General features: G+C 37.8%; 1 protein-coding gene across 7 annotated transcripts in view; it reads right to left on the bottom strand.

Annotated features, from left to right (window-relative positions):
* Positions 1-866: 866 nt before the first annotated feature.
* adgrg6 (adhesion G protein-coupled receptor G6) overlaps positions 867-17,072 on the bottom strand; it is a 122,953-nt gene continuing 106,747 nt past the window's right edge. For 6 of the 7 annotated variants that reach the window (XM_076273018.1, XM_076273020.1, XM_076273023.1 and 3 more), the window contains 11 exons: positions 16,580-16,720; positions 16,359-16,478; positions 16,167-16,212; positions 13,744-13,850; positions 13,504-13,631; positions 13,135-13,403; positions 12,936-13,038; positions 12,522-12,805; positions 8,496-8,597; positions 6,893-7,048; positions 867-1,728 (listed from right to left, as the gene is read on the bottom strand). In XM_076273018.1, coding sequence (XP_076129133.1) covers positions 1,553-1,728; positions 6,893-7,048; positions 8,496-8,597; positions 12,522-12,805; positions 12,936-13,038; positions 13,135-13,403; positions 13,504-13,631; positions 13,744-13,850; positions 16,167-16,212; positions 16,359-16,478; positions 16,580-16,720 — 1,632 coding nt within the window. In that variant the 3' untranslated portion in view covers positions 867-1,552. Of the gene's footprint in view, positions 1,729-4,195; positions 4,440-6,892; positions 7,049-8,495; positions 8,598-12,521; positions 12,806-12,935; positions 13,039-13,134; positions 13,404-13,503; positions 13,632-13,743; positions 13,851-16,166; positions 16,213-16,358; positions 16,479-16,579; positions 16,721-17,072 lie in introns of those variants that run through there. The other variant, XM_076273022.1, reaches the window with a different exon arrangement.

Genomic DNA, 17,072 nt, shown 5'->3' with positions numbered 1-17,072 from the left:
TGTAAAGCAGATTGTGGGTTGTCGTTGACACTATGAGTCTTACAACTTCACATAACCTCACATAACTGCTCATCCACTGCTAATAAAATATATTACAACGTTCATGTAATCCAGAGTATTCAAAATATGTTACTCACTTTGAGTAATCTATCAGAATATGTTACAAAATACATTTTAGGGCATGTATTCATTCATTCAGTAATCTGTAGTGGAATACATTTTAACTTTCCCAACACTGTTTATAATACAAAAACAGAACAGTTTAAAAAGAAGCCTACCTGTTCAATTCGTACGAAAAATTATATTCGATAGTTTGCTTTGTTGATTCCACTGTTGTGAAGCCTGCTTGTTGCTAGTTCAATCATTGTTATTTTTACTTATCTACTTCAGGAGTCCCAATGTACAGAATTAATAACCCCATGCCAGCCAATCAGAAAATAGTATTTGTCTCTTGGGGATAAGTTTTCAATAATATGTCTTGTTTCTTTTAAAGGTTGGTATACCGACATCATGGTTAAAATCACTTTATATAACACATACAATAATCCTTCAACTGACTATCTTGTTTTGTGTAGCTGGATGCAAGGTCTAATGTGATTTGTTCCAGTTTTTCATCTTGTACAAAAAAATTATTTTATGCCACTCACTTAGACAGTATATATATATATAATGTATATATGACATAACATATGACATTTTCAGTCCTGTAGCACCTGACCCACTTGACAATTTCCTGGAGTGAGTTTTTTTCAGCTTTCGGACATGTCTTGAGGATAAAGATAAAAGAGAAAAGTTGGATCTGATACTTTTAAGTTACCCAATAAACATTAGTCAACAACAACAAAGACGCCTTTGTGACAAGTGGGCATTTTCCTCATTAGTGTTTAATTGAATTTAGTCCACAACTTGTAATAACTGTAATAATGTTTAATTATTTATGACGAAGTGTCCAATCAGCAAATTGAAGAATTAAAAACATCATATGTAATGGTATCCCTTTAAAACCTCTTTTGTGATCGTAAACATATATGTTCAAACAATTCCTGACTTCATGTAGCCACCAACGAAATAAATAGGTTGTCCTATCTTAACAATGTTTCAAAAAACAACAGAAAATGTACTACCTAAATAAATAGTTTATGTATACCAGCAGCTACATTTTCCTTCTACTATGGCCAGTAGTGACTAAATATGTTACATTAGATCTGTTAACTATATTTCATCAGTAGCTTGTCATATGATCACAGTGGAAAAGGAGAGATTGTATGGCACAAAAGGATTATCATGAAAAGATGTCCTCTAAGATAACATTACAACAACTATAAAATGGCAAGCTTACACAAATCACAAAAAAAATCTTTGCAAAAACATGCACTGTTGGTAATTAAAATCCCATCACATCCTCGTGCATATATACTGTACACCCACGTCTCTTATTGGGAGTTGTCTAGAAAATATATTTTTTGCATTGTTCATTAGAGAGGTTTTTCTGCTCTTTTAATTAGGCACAAAGAAATGACAATCCATTGTCATCCATTGCAGAGGTTCAATTCTAGAACTTGGTGTTGTGGTTGAAGTTGTCAGACATGATGAAGTTCTTGTAGAAGTGTTCTGAACGCACTGAACAGTATCCTTTCATCTTATCAATCACATGGTGCACTGGAATGATGGAGGCCTCGCCATCAGAAGGACAACATTTGAAGTTGATAGGGCTGGAGGAAATTTTGTCTAAAAGAGGACAAAATAAAACAGTAAAAAAGGTTAAGACATTCAGTGGTTCCTTGTTTCTGTCAAAAAATTAGAGACCCATAGGTTGGATGATCCAGAGTTAAAACAACCTGGGGTTTATTTATGGATTATAACGAGTTCAAAGTTACAAAATACGCTATTCGCAGTAGTTTTGAGCTAGACTATTTTTGCATAAACAATGAAATAGCTTACAGTATAGCTAGTAGTGCAAGGGGCATGAAAAATCATCAAAACAACAAATCACTATTTTTAAATCACTGACCAGGCTCAAAATTACATTACACTTCAATGATAGTGTGGAGATGGCCTACAGACTCATCGAAGTATTGTACTTTGAACTTTGTATGTGTACAGAGAGGTTATAATTATGACTGTTTATTAAGTCAGTGCACCTTAACTTGTCTTCCGGTCGCTGCCTTATTATAACCTCCTCCGTAAGTATCTTTGTTCCCAAAGGAAACTTTGAACTCACTATCATCCATAAATACACTGCAAAAAAACCAAATCTAACCAGGTGTTATTAGATTAGATTACATTCAACTTTATTGTCATTGTGAGAGTACAAGTACAAATTATGAATCTTATATATGAAGATTAAAAAAAATATATTTGGTATTGTTTGTTGTATGAACTGACTTACCTAGCAATCTCTCGAAAGATCAATTTGACTTCATTTAAGAACACTTTTACTTGTTTTAAGGAGTCTTGCACTGGCAGACAAATTTACTTGTTTTTAGGACAAATTTTCTTTACGTACTGGCAGACAAATTAGCTTATTTTCAGGATGGGACGTCTTCAAATAAATCAAACTGTTCTTAAATTAAGTCAAATGATTTTATGAGAAAATATTAATAATACTTGGCTAGATTTTATTAGAGAAGCAGTTTTTGCAGTGTAGACAGCATGTTGTTTTAACTCCAGCTCATTCATTTAAGTGTTTAATTTTAGCTGACACAAAGGTAATTTTAGTTTTGTGATGACACAGAGGGTTGCAGTTAGGTGATGATATCGATACAAACAGAGAGTAAACTATAGCGGTGGGAGTTCACACACTTTGTACAGACTAAATTGTTACACTAGACTTCCAACTGTTCCCTGACATTTATCCTGCATTATTGGGAATGAACTGATACTTTGACACATTGATATGCTGATATGTTGTAAGGACCTATGTAGATGTGCAGCTATGTAGAGGGATCAGCCATGTATAATGTCAGGCATTTAGTGAATATGTTCACAGAAGAGAAATTAATCAATGCTTAGGACACTTAGGAGCACTTTTTTATTTTGGTGAAGAGGTGAGAGGGTTTTAAGGGCACTTGTGCATGGGACATACTTCCATACGTTTTGACATACCTGAGGCCACCATGCCACTTCCAAAATTCTGAGGAGAGTTTGACTGAAAATTAAGCCCACCAATTTTGTTTCTTACCTCTTCCATCCTGTTATTGTTAGGTATGGAGAAGAAAAAGGAGCACTAAAATGGGGAGCTAAACCACTCATACTCAATACTCAAAATATAGTCAATGAAACCCACATTTATAGCACAGGACATCACAGCAGTGAATTTGAAGCATATATTAATATAGCACAGGACATGACAGGAAACTTTCTAATTTCTCTCTTTTAATATCACATTGTGATCTTAAATATAACTTGTACATAAATTTCACTACAGTGCATAGCTGATTTTGTGACTTAAAGGGGTGGTTCAGGATTTTGGACATAGGACCTCATTTCCAAGTAAGCAAGTGTGATATTTATCAGTGGAGACCGTTTTCAACACATTTCATCCAGTCCTTCTAATTGCAGAGTTCGCAGGTGCTAGGCTAGCGCAAGTCAACGGTATGTGCTAGCCTGCCACTAAAAACAGTCTTACCCACTCCAAAGTACACCCGAGGCAAATAAATTATAACGCCAGACTATCGATGTAAATGTCTGTTTTGATAGTGTTATTTCTAACGTTATTCTATCCTTGCATTTCAACGATCGCATTACATTTTGAGGGACTAGTTTCTTAGCAGCGGCGGAATTATACTTGCTCCGGTTAGTAGTACTGCGCCGAAAAGTAAACAGTAAAGCGCACTCCAATGGGGATACCTAGTAGTAGCCTTGGTAATATCAGTCCGCCGCTGAGATGCAAAATGACTACTACCAACTTCAGGGACCAAAGTATAACTATTGCAACGCGATGCGAGGGTAGTTGTATTTCTCACACTATTCTATCAACACAGACATTTACATCGATTGTCTGGAATTTGCCTCGGGTGTACTTTGGAGTGGGTAAGACTGTCTTTAGTGGCAAGCTAGCACATACCGTTGACTTGCGCTAGCCTAGCACCTGCGAACTCTGCAATTAGAAGGACTGGATGAAACGTGTTGAAAACGGTCTCCACTGATAAATATCACACTTGCTTACTTGGAAATGAGGTCTTATGTCCAAAATCCTGAACCACCCCTTTAACATAATTTTGCCAATTTTTGTAATTTATCCGATGGTGAATCAAAAACACAAATAGAGACAAAGTCCTTTTGAACGAGACAACACAAGTACTTAACAAGGGTGTAGGCTAATGTCAAGACAGCTACGGAGGCAAAATGGCTTGGGAATGCAATATAGGGTAATGTAGAGTCAAGTGAGGAGCCTGCAGAGGTGTTTCTTTGCCCTAATGGCAGCCACTAGTGACTTCCTGCAGAAAAGAAAGAAAAATGACTTAGAGAAGACCTCTCAACAATTGAAGCAGTCTCTAGCTGTTGGCGTACTGTTTTTTCCTACTTCACATAAAAAGATGGAAAGCGATTTGTACGAATCAATCTCACATCCACAAAGGGCTGTTGGTAGATTGAAACATGATTGGTACCATGGCCATATGTGTCATGATGCTTTTATAATAAAACGTTCAATAAAATATATCTTTATGCAGTACATTTCTCTTTTGACTGAGCACTCCATATTTGATGGCTGCACGTCATCTCTGGATAACATAGCACTGTCTGCTGTTGAAAAGATAACCATCTGTTTAAGGCAGTTTGAGCCTCTCACTCTTCTGACACTTACATTTCTGGGTCAAAGGACTTGTGTAAGATAAAATTGTGGTTTTGTGAACAGAAAAACGATATTTTTTTTTTGGAGGGGGGGGGGGGTGCTACAAAACAATAATGGCACATAATTCCTCTTCCTCTTGGTCGGTAACGTCTGTGTCCCTATCGCCCACTTGCAAGAGCGACTCGGCCTATCACCCACTCTGAATCGGCCTGGCACGTGGTGGAGATGGAACTCCCTCCTCAGCACGGTGGTCAGTCACTCTTTCTAATGTTTTTGACCTAGCGTGTGGTCTCCCCTGATTGTCGTGGTCAGAGTCATCTTTATTAGTAGAAAGGTGGACTCATCTAGCGTTGTCTGGCGAAAACGCACCTGCTGCAATATCTTTTTCTTCAACTTTTTCATTTTCCCCTTCAGCACCTGAGAAGTTACAGTGCCTGTAAAGTTTCCGGGAAGTGCACTCAAACGCTCTGGTGCGCGGCGCGAATGTGTTAGCATGTTGCTATGCTAGCGGCTCAGACGTAGCCATAGAGGGAGGAAGATAGCAGTAATCAAAAACATCCACGTTTTCCCTACTTAAATACAGTTGCACGAGTAGTTGATAAAAAGGTCACACAACGTGAAACGTGGCGATTTTCCAAGCGAATAAACAGGAGAACTACAATGTGTGGCGCAATAGCACTTGGGAGTACTTCGACCTAGCGTAGTAATATTAATTAACACCTAATTGTAGATCCTATCCACCACAGAGTTCAGCCGACCCCTCAGCCTCCCCCTCCCCCTCCGAGGCACACACACAGTCAATCCTTAAATAGAGACAACCTGCCCTGCTGGCGTTAGTTTGAGCTGACTTAGCAAAGTAGCAGGTAGTGGTAAAGTAGATTGTGAACAATCATGGTTATAACATGCATTGTGAAGGGTTGTGATAACAAGCAGAAGTATTATAGTGATTTCATGTTTCATAGAATTCCGCTTCACTGCAAATAGTGGAAAGCATGGCTGGGATCTACAATTAGGTGTCACACAACTAACACATTCGCGCCGCGCACCAGAGCGTTTGAGTGCACGTACCGACAAGCGAGAGGTATGACTCAACTTGTGAAAGTTAAGGTAAGAACATATATTACTACTGACATTGGGTGGCGTGTTCCTTTAAGAGACAAAAAAGTACTGGCCATTAGCTGCAGCTACTCCAGTTCGGTAGCACCGATTTTGGTCGTTATTTTTCCTATCGACAGTACTACTCTGTGACGTGTAGCAGTCAAGATCCATGTAAAGATTTGCTGGATTTCTCTTTTAAACTCAGAGTAATCAGCCCATCCTCAAAACCTTATGAACGTTTCGAGAATTATCCAGATCCTCCCAATAACCACTCCACTACTACTCTCTGACAAAGTGGACAAATTAGGCCTTTCATTATTTCCACCAAACAAATGGACTTTTAATGGATTTTTAAAAAAAAAATTAAAATTACAAATAATTTCTTCAGAAATCTGCAGATACTGTTGACATAGTTGTGACACAGGAAACCTAATACCTTTACTAGACTGTATTTATATTTTAGACTGGCATTTTAAGCCTGCTAATTAGCATAATAACAAAGGCTTCTGTAGGCAAGACATCACATTTTAACTGATAGACATCATCACCATGAAATTTCCTCATAATTTGCCACTAGAAGTTAACTTTTGCAAAAGTGGCCCTAGTCTACACATCAGTGCTGATCAGTGCTCTGACACATCATCAATGCACATCAGAGCCCATTGCATACTGTCAAGGAAACATTCATTCAGCCTAAAAACTAACTAAATCTAGAAACATGTAATGGCAGCCATCATCCATTCCAAAAATATGTCTGAGGTGAGCCAACATTAGCAAGTTATCAAGCTCACTACCCAAAAGAGTGGAAGCTGTTACAGCTGCAGGGGATGGGGTGGCAACTCCATGTAATGGGTATGGCAACTCCATATAATGCCATGTCGTCCCTGTGGGGGACAAGTATTGGCAAGCGCCCCAATACTTTTGTCTATGTAGTGGATATAACATAGCCTATACAATATGTCTCTCTTAAATATGGATGCAGAAATTGGGTTGTCTTACCTGAACTGTTGTTATAGTTAGCAAAAGGATTTAAAGAGGCTTTTGCTTTCGATGTCCAGTTAGCTGTACTTGAGCTGAAAGAGCTGGAGGACAGGGACTTCCCCAGGTTGTCTGAGCTAACTTTTTTGGTGTTGTTAGTAGCAGTCTTGCTCCAGTCTGAAAAAATACAATTCCATAAGATCAATCCAACAGTCTGTATTTGAAATATTATATCATATGAGAAACATATTTTCTGTCCCAACAATCGATAACTCAAAACGTTTTTTTTTTTTTTAATTATGTTATGAATCGGTTCTGTATTTAATAGCTAATCCCAGGGGTGAAAATCGGCCGGTGGTCCAGTACTGCTAAACACTATAAGATTCAGTGGCGGTATGTAGTACTGGAAAGAGAGAGGAGCAGCTGCCTGCCAAAAACAGGGCTGGACATACAGGGCAATTCGCCTTATTCACCCGGCGGCCAGAACGAGGCTGAAGGGTACACTTGCCATTACACCTAAGTCCCGCAGATGGTGTTGGTAATGCACTCCGTTTGCAAACTGCCAAATAAAACTCACTGAAGAAGAAGAACAGGCTAGTGAACCCTTCTTCTTTTTTGGTGAGCTTTTTTTTTGGCAGTTTGCAAACGGAGTGCATTACCACCACCATCTGCTGTACTTAGGTGTAATGGCAAGTGTACCCTTTAGCCTCGTTCTGGCTAATACTGTCCCTAATGCAACACATACCTTTCTCAGGCTATCTTTTAGTCTATGCTTCCTCCAATGTGATTTCTAAATTACACTTACGAGATCTGTGCATTACGGCAGATAGGCTGTCTGTGAGCACATCTGACTCGAAAGCGCAACAGTGAATTATTCATCAACCAATAACCGAATAACTAAACTAATTAAGGAATGCACCACACTGTGGCATTATCTTCTATCCAACGTAGGCTATCTTCAAAGAGAAATAGAGTAATATTAGCGACAGACTGAAGCAAACTAACTGTATTTGGAAAGGTAACATGAAGCCATGCAAAAAGAAAGAGAGGTGAGTTAAGGAACTACATTTAAGAAATTAATTTATCTATTAACTTATTAATTCTTTTTTTTACTAAATGCATACTGTAGCTATATTAGCGATATCTTTTTTCATGAAAAAACTAGTTGACAAACTTGACTATGACAGTTTATCCTGAAGAAGTGAGGACAGGTAGAGGGGACTTCCAAAGAAGGGAGAAAGAGAAAGCCAAATAGCAGGTTCTGATGAATGCTCTACAAATAGGCAAAAATGAATCAATTAATGTAGCCTATTTAGGTGTTTTGAAAAATGTTCAGTGTTAAGAAGAGATGAACAATATGAAGTGATGTGAAGGTTGTGGTTGTAGTACCGGCAAGAATTTTAAATGACTGTATTTTCCGGACACTTTTTTTCATAGTTTGGCTGGTCCTGCGACTCAGGTGCAACATATATATATTTTTATATATATGTTTTTGTTTCCTCTACATGACACATTTTTTGACTTGTGCGACTTATACTCCGGTGCGACTTATAGTCCGGAAAATACGGTACTTTCACCCCTGGCTAAGCCTGAAAATGACATGCAGTATTGTGATTAAGATGACCTGAGTTGTCAGCTAGACGTAGTTGTCCACAACATAAATATCTCCTCCACTGCTTTTGCACATTCTCTTTCAAAGCACAGTGGAAGACAAATATGAACAGTCCTGTTGAAGAGAAGATTACATAGCAAATTAGCATTTCAAATTTAGATGACTAAGGGACAAAAAATGACCAAATTTGTATAATGACTTGTATAAAGATAGAGTTAGTATCCAAATAAAGTAACATAATACAACCATGTCTGTGGAAGTAATAAATAATCTGGATTTTTGCCGGGTTCCAGATACGAATTTCATATCAGATATGATATGATATTAGATTGATATGTTTGCACAGAAATTAAGTGTCTGTATACAGCCAGTCTAGTGTTAAAGGAGAAATAAAGGCCATTTCAGTTTTCCTCATTGTTACATGGAAAAAGGATAAAAATTTAGATTACTGTGTACACTGACTGAGATTCCACATCCAACACATATGTGCCATTCTCAAAATGGTGCAAACATCGGTAAAGACAGGAGCTGAAAGGTGAAAGCACCAGAAAACCTGGTACACTGCTACCTGTTTTGCACTTCTCCATAGCAACCTTGGTAACACTTTTAACTACCCTGTAACTACTAAAAAGGACAGGCTTAGTACTTGGTAAATTTGGCGTAACAAAAAATAAGCCCAGTAGGTAACACTCCAAAATATGGTGCCATAATAAATAGCAAACTAGTAATTACCTAACCCTTTGTTAATATTTGTTAATTGTTACTAAAATATCTATTTGGCACAAGTTAATAGTTTTTTCATCATTAATTAAATATTAGTTGTTTGCATAAAATCTGTATGTTAATGTTTTAACAAATCTATTAACTAATATTGTATTAATATATATTAATAGTTAACTAAATATATTTTTGGCACTAATTAGCAGTTATTTCTTACATCATTTAAATGTTAAATGTTTATTTACAAACTATATGCTAATATAAAAGTTAATGACATATTATTATTTATCTAGCTTTTCTGATTAGCTTCGTGGATAATTTATGGAATTTATGGTTTATGGCTTTATGGTCTTGTGGGGTGTATAAGGCACACCTCTTCTTCAACTTCATCCTTATTGGATACCTCTGTGGTTGGCTGTCCTGTAATTGGTGACTCTCTGTCTAGTGTTTGAAAGTAGTGTACTCTTTGCCTTTGGAAGTACTATTTGGTTGCTGCTTGAATTTGGTGAAATTCAGGGAAGGGGGGTGTAACAGAGTTAGAAATGTAGTTTAGTGTTTGTATGTGATTTTCGCCGTAATTAAGCAGCTTTATTGAGATTGGTGTTTTGGAGCCCCCTTTGGAGAAACGCTATACTGCAGCTCTGCTGCGTTTTGTCCTTGTATTGTTGCCATAGCCGATCAGAAGCGGTATGCTTTACATTGCGTAGGTTGACTGTATAAAGCTCTCCCCACTTTGTTTTAATTTTGTAACTGTAAAATGTTGTTTAAGTTGAAAACTTTGATATACCACCTGTATTATGTAAGGGATAAAGGCCGCCGAGGTGTCCTGTTATACGGAATTAATGGACGAGGGCGAGGGGCAAAAACTCCCCGACGCGCAGCGGACCGCCCAAGTCCATTAATTCCGTATAACTGGACACACCTCGAAGGCCGTTATCCCGCTTATCACCCGGTTGCCACTGTAAACACAGGAAACACGCGGTTCTGTTTAAAAAGAAGCTCACTAGTTCAGCTTGTTGTACAACTTTAGCATGGACAGTTAGCTTGTTTACAGTTGATTCCATTGTTGGGAAGCCTGCAACCAAAAGATTCTAGAGCGCTGCAACCGTCGTCCTACTATGGTTGTTATAGTTACCATTCATAAGCATTGATATGGAACGGTGTCCTGTTATTCAGAATTAAAGGCCACCCGCCAGCCAATCAGAAAAGAGTATTTCTTCTCTCCGGGTGATAAGCTACTTTAAATGTATTGTTAAGATTTGGGTGCAATTCTAGCAACTTAGAGAACGTTTATTAATGTTTTCATTATGACCACGAGTTCATACACACTGAGTCTAACGTGACTAGCTGTAAACTCCGCTAGCAACTTTCCATGCATTCAGTGTAGTTTAGCTTAGTGTGCATGGAAAGTGCAATTCAGTCTAGCAGGAAATGAATGTACATTTAGTTTAGCATTATGTTTATGCATTACCTCCGTATGGTCTACGTCTGTGAGTGTTTAGTGAGTATCAGAATATTAATAAACTGTCGTTCTGTGCACCTGAACATTCCATGTCGCATGTCTCCCTTGCTAGTAGGGCTGACAGTGATGGTACAGGAATGATGCATGTAATTCAACTACTTGTTGTTTTGTTTTAACTTTTCCTAAAGGAATAAATGTGATAAGACAGTTTTGGTCTCAGTCCCTTCACCGTCTGACTAGTTATGTATTACTAATATATTAATAAAGCTTAACCAACTTTATTATAAGAGTCCCCCATACTGATAGTTATATATTACTAATATATTAATTAAGCTTAACCAACTTTATTATAAGGGGCTCCACACTGATAGCTATATACTACTAATATATTAATTAAGCTTAACCAACTTTATTATAAGGGTCCCCCATACTGATAGTTATATATTACTAATATATTAATTAAGATTAACCAACTTTATTATAAGGGGCCCCACGCGTATAGCTATATACTACTAATATATTAATTAAGCTTAACCAACTTTATTGCAAGCGGTTCCGACGCCGACAACAGTGGCAGCATGTCAAGGTAGCTCCATGTTTTTTTCTTGAATTTCCCCTTGGGGATCAATAAAGTATCTATCTATCTATCTATCTATTGTAAGGGTCCTATGGAGAGCGGTTCATATTGGGATAGGCAGAAGCACAGTTTAATAACAATTAGTTAAATAATAATAAGTCATTAACTTTTCTATTAACATATAGTTTGCAAATAAACATTTAACATTTAAATGTTAGTTAGTAGATTTGCTAAAACATTAACATACAGATGTTATGCAAACAACTAATATTTAATTAATGATTAAAAAACGATTAACTTGTGCCAAATAGATATGTTAGTAACAATTAACAAATATTAACAAAGGGTTAGGTAATTACTAGTTTACTATTTATTATGGCACCTTATTATGGAGTGTTACCGCACAGTAATATAGCCGCAAGCTGCAATGTGAGGGGCCCAGCAGTACACTACCAGAAATGGCGTTGCCATGGAATGAGCAAGCACTCACAGCAACTTTCATGGCAATAGGCCAAAGATTAGCTAAGATTAGGGATGTAACGGTATATGCTCACGGTTATAGTGAGCAAAATTATCACTGTTTTCGGTATTATCGCGGTATTTTTAAGCTGAAATAGTTTCAAAAAGTGACGTGTTTACTATATTACAAAAATATAGGCAAAACCTTATCAAAAGTGAAACTTTTAACCAGGGACACTGGAACTCATTTTCACCTGGGGGTGCTGTGGAATTAACCAGTATTAGTGTCTTATTCAGCTATTAGCTAAACGACTTCAGGATGGCAAAAAACTCTGAGAACTCTGGGAAAGGTAATAAAGTAATACAACTAATACAACTGCTAATGCTATGGATACTAGTTTGCTTAATACTCCATTTCTGTAAGAGATGATGAACACTCTCAGAAACGCCTTGAGAAAGTCTTGGGTTGCTTTTGCAGCATATTTTATCCATTATGCACTGTGAAATGCCATCACACCAGTTTTGCAGCATTTGGCTGAATCTGAACCGAGAGAGAGGTCACAGTAGGCCATGAAACTGCTGTCAATTGTCCGATTACATTTGAGTCTCAAAAATGGGGTGACAATGAATAAAAAAAAACAGTTAATGCATTTTTTTTCAACCCCTTGAATTAAAGTTGAAAAGTCTATACTTCAAGCACATCCTGATTGCTTGGTTTCTGATTCATTGTGGTGGTGTATACGGGCAAAATGACAAAGGTTGTGTTACTTTTAATCTACAAAACTTTCTCTTATATTTATTATTAATTTTTGTTACTGACCTTGAAGTGAGTTGAAGATGGAGAACAGGTACATGAAGGCCAAGTTGACAGGGCCCCAGGCAAAGAAGGCAAAGCCCCATGTCATACCAAGGAGGAAGGTCAAGCTGACCACACTACGCAGGTTACGTAAGATCTCCTCTCTCAAGGTACGATTGCTACGCTTACCATTGCGACCACAGATCTGGATCATCACAACGATGAACATGGCCACATTCATGAGGAAGATAATGGAGAAGTAACCCACACATGTTACATAGAACACTGTGTTGCTTCTGATCCAGCAGCTACAGAAAAGAGTGCATTCATCAGCTCATAGTCCATCTCTAACTCAGATAAAAAAAACAGTATTCTGAAATATCTATAACATGATGCTGTATTTGTGTGACAATTTCTGACACGCTTTGTGAAACTCACAACTTTGATGATTCTTGTCCGATGTCACCCTTTCCATAATAATTCAGCCCATAAGAGTGTTTATCAACTGCTACTACAATGCAAACAATGGCAGCCGGAAGTCCTGAGAGAGGGACAGTTTAATGCAATAAGTGTATTGTATTTATTCATGACATCATATATAACACATTTAGCTTTAAGAGGTGAAGGAATTTAGTACCCCATCCAACTAGGCAGAATTTCAGAATGTATCTTCTTATGTAGGTGTTGAACACTTTGACCAACGCCATGTACATGTGTATTGACTCTAGTCCCATCCAAGTAAAAGAGGTTAGCAGGAAGAAGTGCATAAAGACAGCCACAGCAATACACAGGCCTTCCATGCCAAATGATGCCAGCCAACCATCAAGAAGAAAGACCATGTTAAGGAACAACAGTGAGGTACTGAGGTTCATAAGGATCTTTGCTGGGTGGTCTCTGCGCAGCTTTCTGAAGTTTCCAAAACAGACAAGGACAATACAGGCAATTAAGGAACTTTAGTAACTTGCTTGCTATTTCACTTCAAAAATCTTTAGGTCAAAACACTCACTCAAAGGTAATATAAGTGAGAAGAGTGGCTGCTGAGAAGATAGCAGACACACCACATCCAATGTAAGTGATAAAAGTGAGAACCCTTGTGTTCTGGTAATCAATTTGTGCTGCAGTGCCTGATATATCCTGAAAGAAAACAAATGAAAACTTGTAATGTAGTTGGATTTGACCTCACAATTGAAATAAAATATAAAACGATAACACAACATGATACAATGAAATAACACAATAACCTCACCATTAAAATCCCGAAGTGAGTCAGATGATTACACAGACACACAGTCCTGTTGTCACTTGAATCAGGACTGACTAGGCAACCCTCGCTGTTCCAGCCACCAATTCCATCTAGTGATAACAGAGTAAAAAGTATTTCCCATGATAAAAATAGGAAATGTTGTAGTGTGAAAATTTGAAGTGATTTGCACACTACACGTTGGCCTACTGGTCAAAATACTTTCAAAAATAGCAATGATGCTAAGAGAAATGTACCAAATTTGATCTCTGATACAATATTTTTGTGATCAACTTACAACTTTGTAAATGCTTTAGTAACCCTTTCTTTCAATGGGTGCTGATAATTGTGTCATACAGTCATCATGGCCAAATGTATTGTTACCCTTTTAGCTAATTGATGACATTAAAAGCATAGCATGTATAGCCCCCAGCTCTGAAAACTGGAAACAAACGAAGTGGGGGCAGCCTGCCCCCAAACAAAAAGGAAACCTTGCTTGGAATTTCTCTGGGAAATGAAAGTAGGAATGAGCTACCTCTCTGGCATGTTTCGTTTGGTCCTTGGATAAAATATAATGGACGTTATTTTGTACAAAACCTTCTGCTTATAAATTGAAATATAAACATAACGACAGACAAATGAGACTTGAAGCGCAAACCCTGACTGCACCTTCAATAAGAAGTTTGAAGCCTGTAGATATAGAAACCTAGATGCCACATTGTCTGTTAAGTTATATTAGGAGGGAGGGATGCGTCGATGCGTCCACCATAAATGTGTATATTCTACATGCCAATGTGGTATCTAGGTTTCTATACCTATGCTGTAGCCAACCTCCATGGACATAACTGCAAGTGGAAAATTAAGCTCAGCCTGACAAAAGGATAGTGCACATCAGCTCTACGTTTACAGAGGGAAAAAATGAAACTTTCATAAAAAAGAATACCGCAAGTCTCATTTCTACAGTATACCGCAAGTCTCATTTCTATACCGTAGGTCTCATTTCTATACCATAATTCTAATTTCTATACCGTAAGTCTCATTTCTTTAATGGCAGTATCAACATTAGATCATAGATTGATACCTTTAGGGTTAGCATTAACATAGGTCGTATCAACAGTTGCATTTTATTATAACACTGCTAATTAGATTGACTAAAATGGCATGGCAGCTGTGGTGTGCTAAATGAAGGTAAACCACATAAATACCTTCAAATGGAGTGCACTGAAGTCACAAGACTCTGACTACCTAAGAGTAGTCTTCTCAAAATTAAATGTTGGATAGCAGCTATCAAAATAGCAAGCATTTTTTCTTATCTACTCCTGAGCAGGGTCCTGAAAGAGACCCTGCAGGGTCAGTTTCTGCGGTGGGGACACACAAAAAAGTGTGAGACCCCTACATTAACCATGAGTTCCTGTGGTGGAAATGGGGCTCTGATATGTTTTGGGGCTGCTTTGCTGTGTCTGGAATTGGGAGTCTTGGATAGCTTCAAAAATGCTATTTGATGTTGTGAAAAGGTAGCCTTCCTTTTCACCAACACACCTGACCCTTTTTCTCCTACACATGCAAACACAAATACTGACAACTTTTACTTCCTGGTCCTGCGCAACATCTATCCCCAAGACACTTTCAAATTGGATTATACCAGTCTCTGTCAGGCTATGTTCATAACTGCTGTTGCATTATTGCATTTACTGTTGGCTTTTGTTTTATGTTGGTTCTTTCTGTAAGGAAGTTGTCTATGCAAGGATATTTTGTGAATATTTGTGGTACAATTGCTGCTTTTAAAGGATGGTGCCTGATGTGAGTAGGCTTATTTGGTGTTCAGTTGTTGCTGTAAGGGCGTTCTTGTGTAATGATGTTGTGTGAGTATTTGGTGGTTCAATGGCTGCTGTGTAAGTATGTGGCCTTACAGTGGGCATCGCTTTCAAATGGCCACTTCAGTCGCGCATTACAAGGCGTGAAGCTGTGTGAAGCTTCAGTACCACTTTCAGCCACTGTGCGTCGCTCTGCCACTGTACATCGCTCTGTCAGTAGCCTGACTGCCGCCCCTTCTGAAAAAGCAGGAGGCTAGGCTACCTTTAAACGTAATTGTTACAGAGAGGAATCCCAGCCTACAGTACGAATTCAATAACAACATAAATCGTAATTAAACATTACCTTGATTAAGGCTACTTGGGTATGGCTTAAGGCTTGACTACACGGTGGTAGCGAAAAACGAAATCTGCTGTATGAGTATGAGTATGTGGTGTTCAGTGTTGCTCTGTAAGGATGTTGTGATTGAACTTTATATTTGTGCAAGTAACAAGGCACAAATTGTAACTCAAAATGTAGCGCTTTGTCACTTTTGCATCTTGTTTCTTTTGGCAAAAGGCCAAACTGCAATCCCAGAGACCATTGCAAGATCACTGATCATGACAAAAGCAACTTACTTTTGATGGTAAAATCCCAAAATACACAGCTTCGCTTTGGATCTGGCTGAAAGATACAAAAACAGTGATATTCATGATTCATGCTCTTTTTAACTGGAAGGGACATGAGCACATTACTACTCAACATTATCATGATAGGGCTTGTATAGTATCTCAGCAAAAAGGTTACACTTATTAATAAAAACAGGCTACCTTGTGCAGCAGATGAGCAATCTCTATTCGCACAGGATCCTTGAGGTTTCTGATCGAGAAGTTGCCCACACTGCTGGCAACTACATAACTGTTCAAAGATAAGCCATTTCTTATGTCATCCTAAAAGAAGTAAAACAAATATATATATCTATATAATAGTAAATACATACCAGGACTTTTTTCTTTTTGAAAATTAATAAAACACCACAGAAGAGACAAACCTGAAATAGACCAGTCTTGCTGAAGAAAACAAAGTTTATTCTGGAAATAGCCTCTATATTTGCATTAGTTAAGTTAAGCAGTAACGTTGCTGGCAGTGTAACTACGGCCAGAGGATTCTCAGATTCTGCCAGAAATTTAATCTGAAAGTAGAAAGAGGAACGAAGATGATTACCACCAATATAATAATACAACCTTGGTTACAATATTGCAAAGATGATACTCCAGTAAGGCCCACCACCTCTTTGGAGGAACATTTAATTTTTATTTCAGCTATGTGCAATACATTACTAGAGTAGGCTTGGGCGGTATGACGATATAACCGTATACTGGGATATTTGCAAATATCGGAGCTCTGATTTTCAGTACAGTTAAAAATATGTATGTTCAATGTAATCAAATTATATATGTATTGTTCATAATACAACAGGTATATTTGTAACTGCTTTTAAAACCGCTGTCGTGAAACCCATACTTAAAAATATCCTGAGTAAT

This window comes from Alosa pseudoharengus, unplaced genomic scaffold (assembly GCF_046254945.1).
Source record: "Alosa pseudoharengus isolate Yale_2024_CS ecotype anadromous, Long Island Sound unplaced genomic scaffold, YU_APseudo_1.1 YU_APseudo_1.1_scf_7, whole genome shotgun sequence".
Classification (NCBI taxonomy): Eukaryota; Metazoa; Chordata; class Actinopteri; order Clupeiformes; family Clupeidae; genus Alosa; species Alosa pseudoharengus.
The sequence above is the reverse complement of the archived record's forward strand: the minus strand, read 5'-3'. Positions and strand labels throughout refer to the sequence as shown.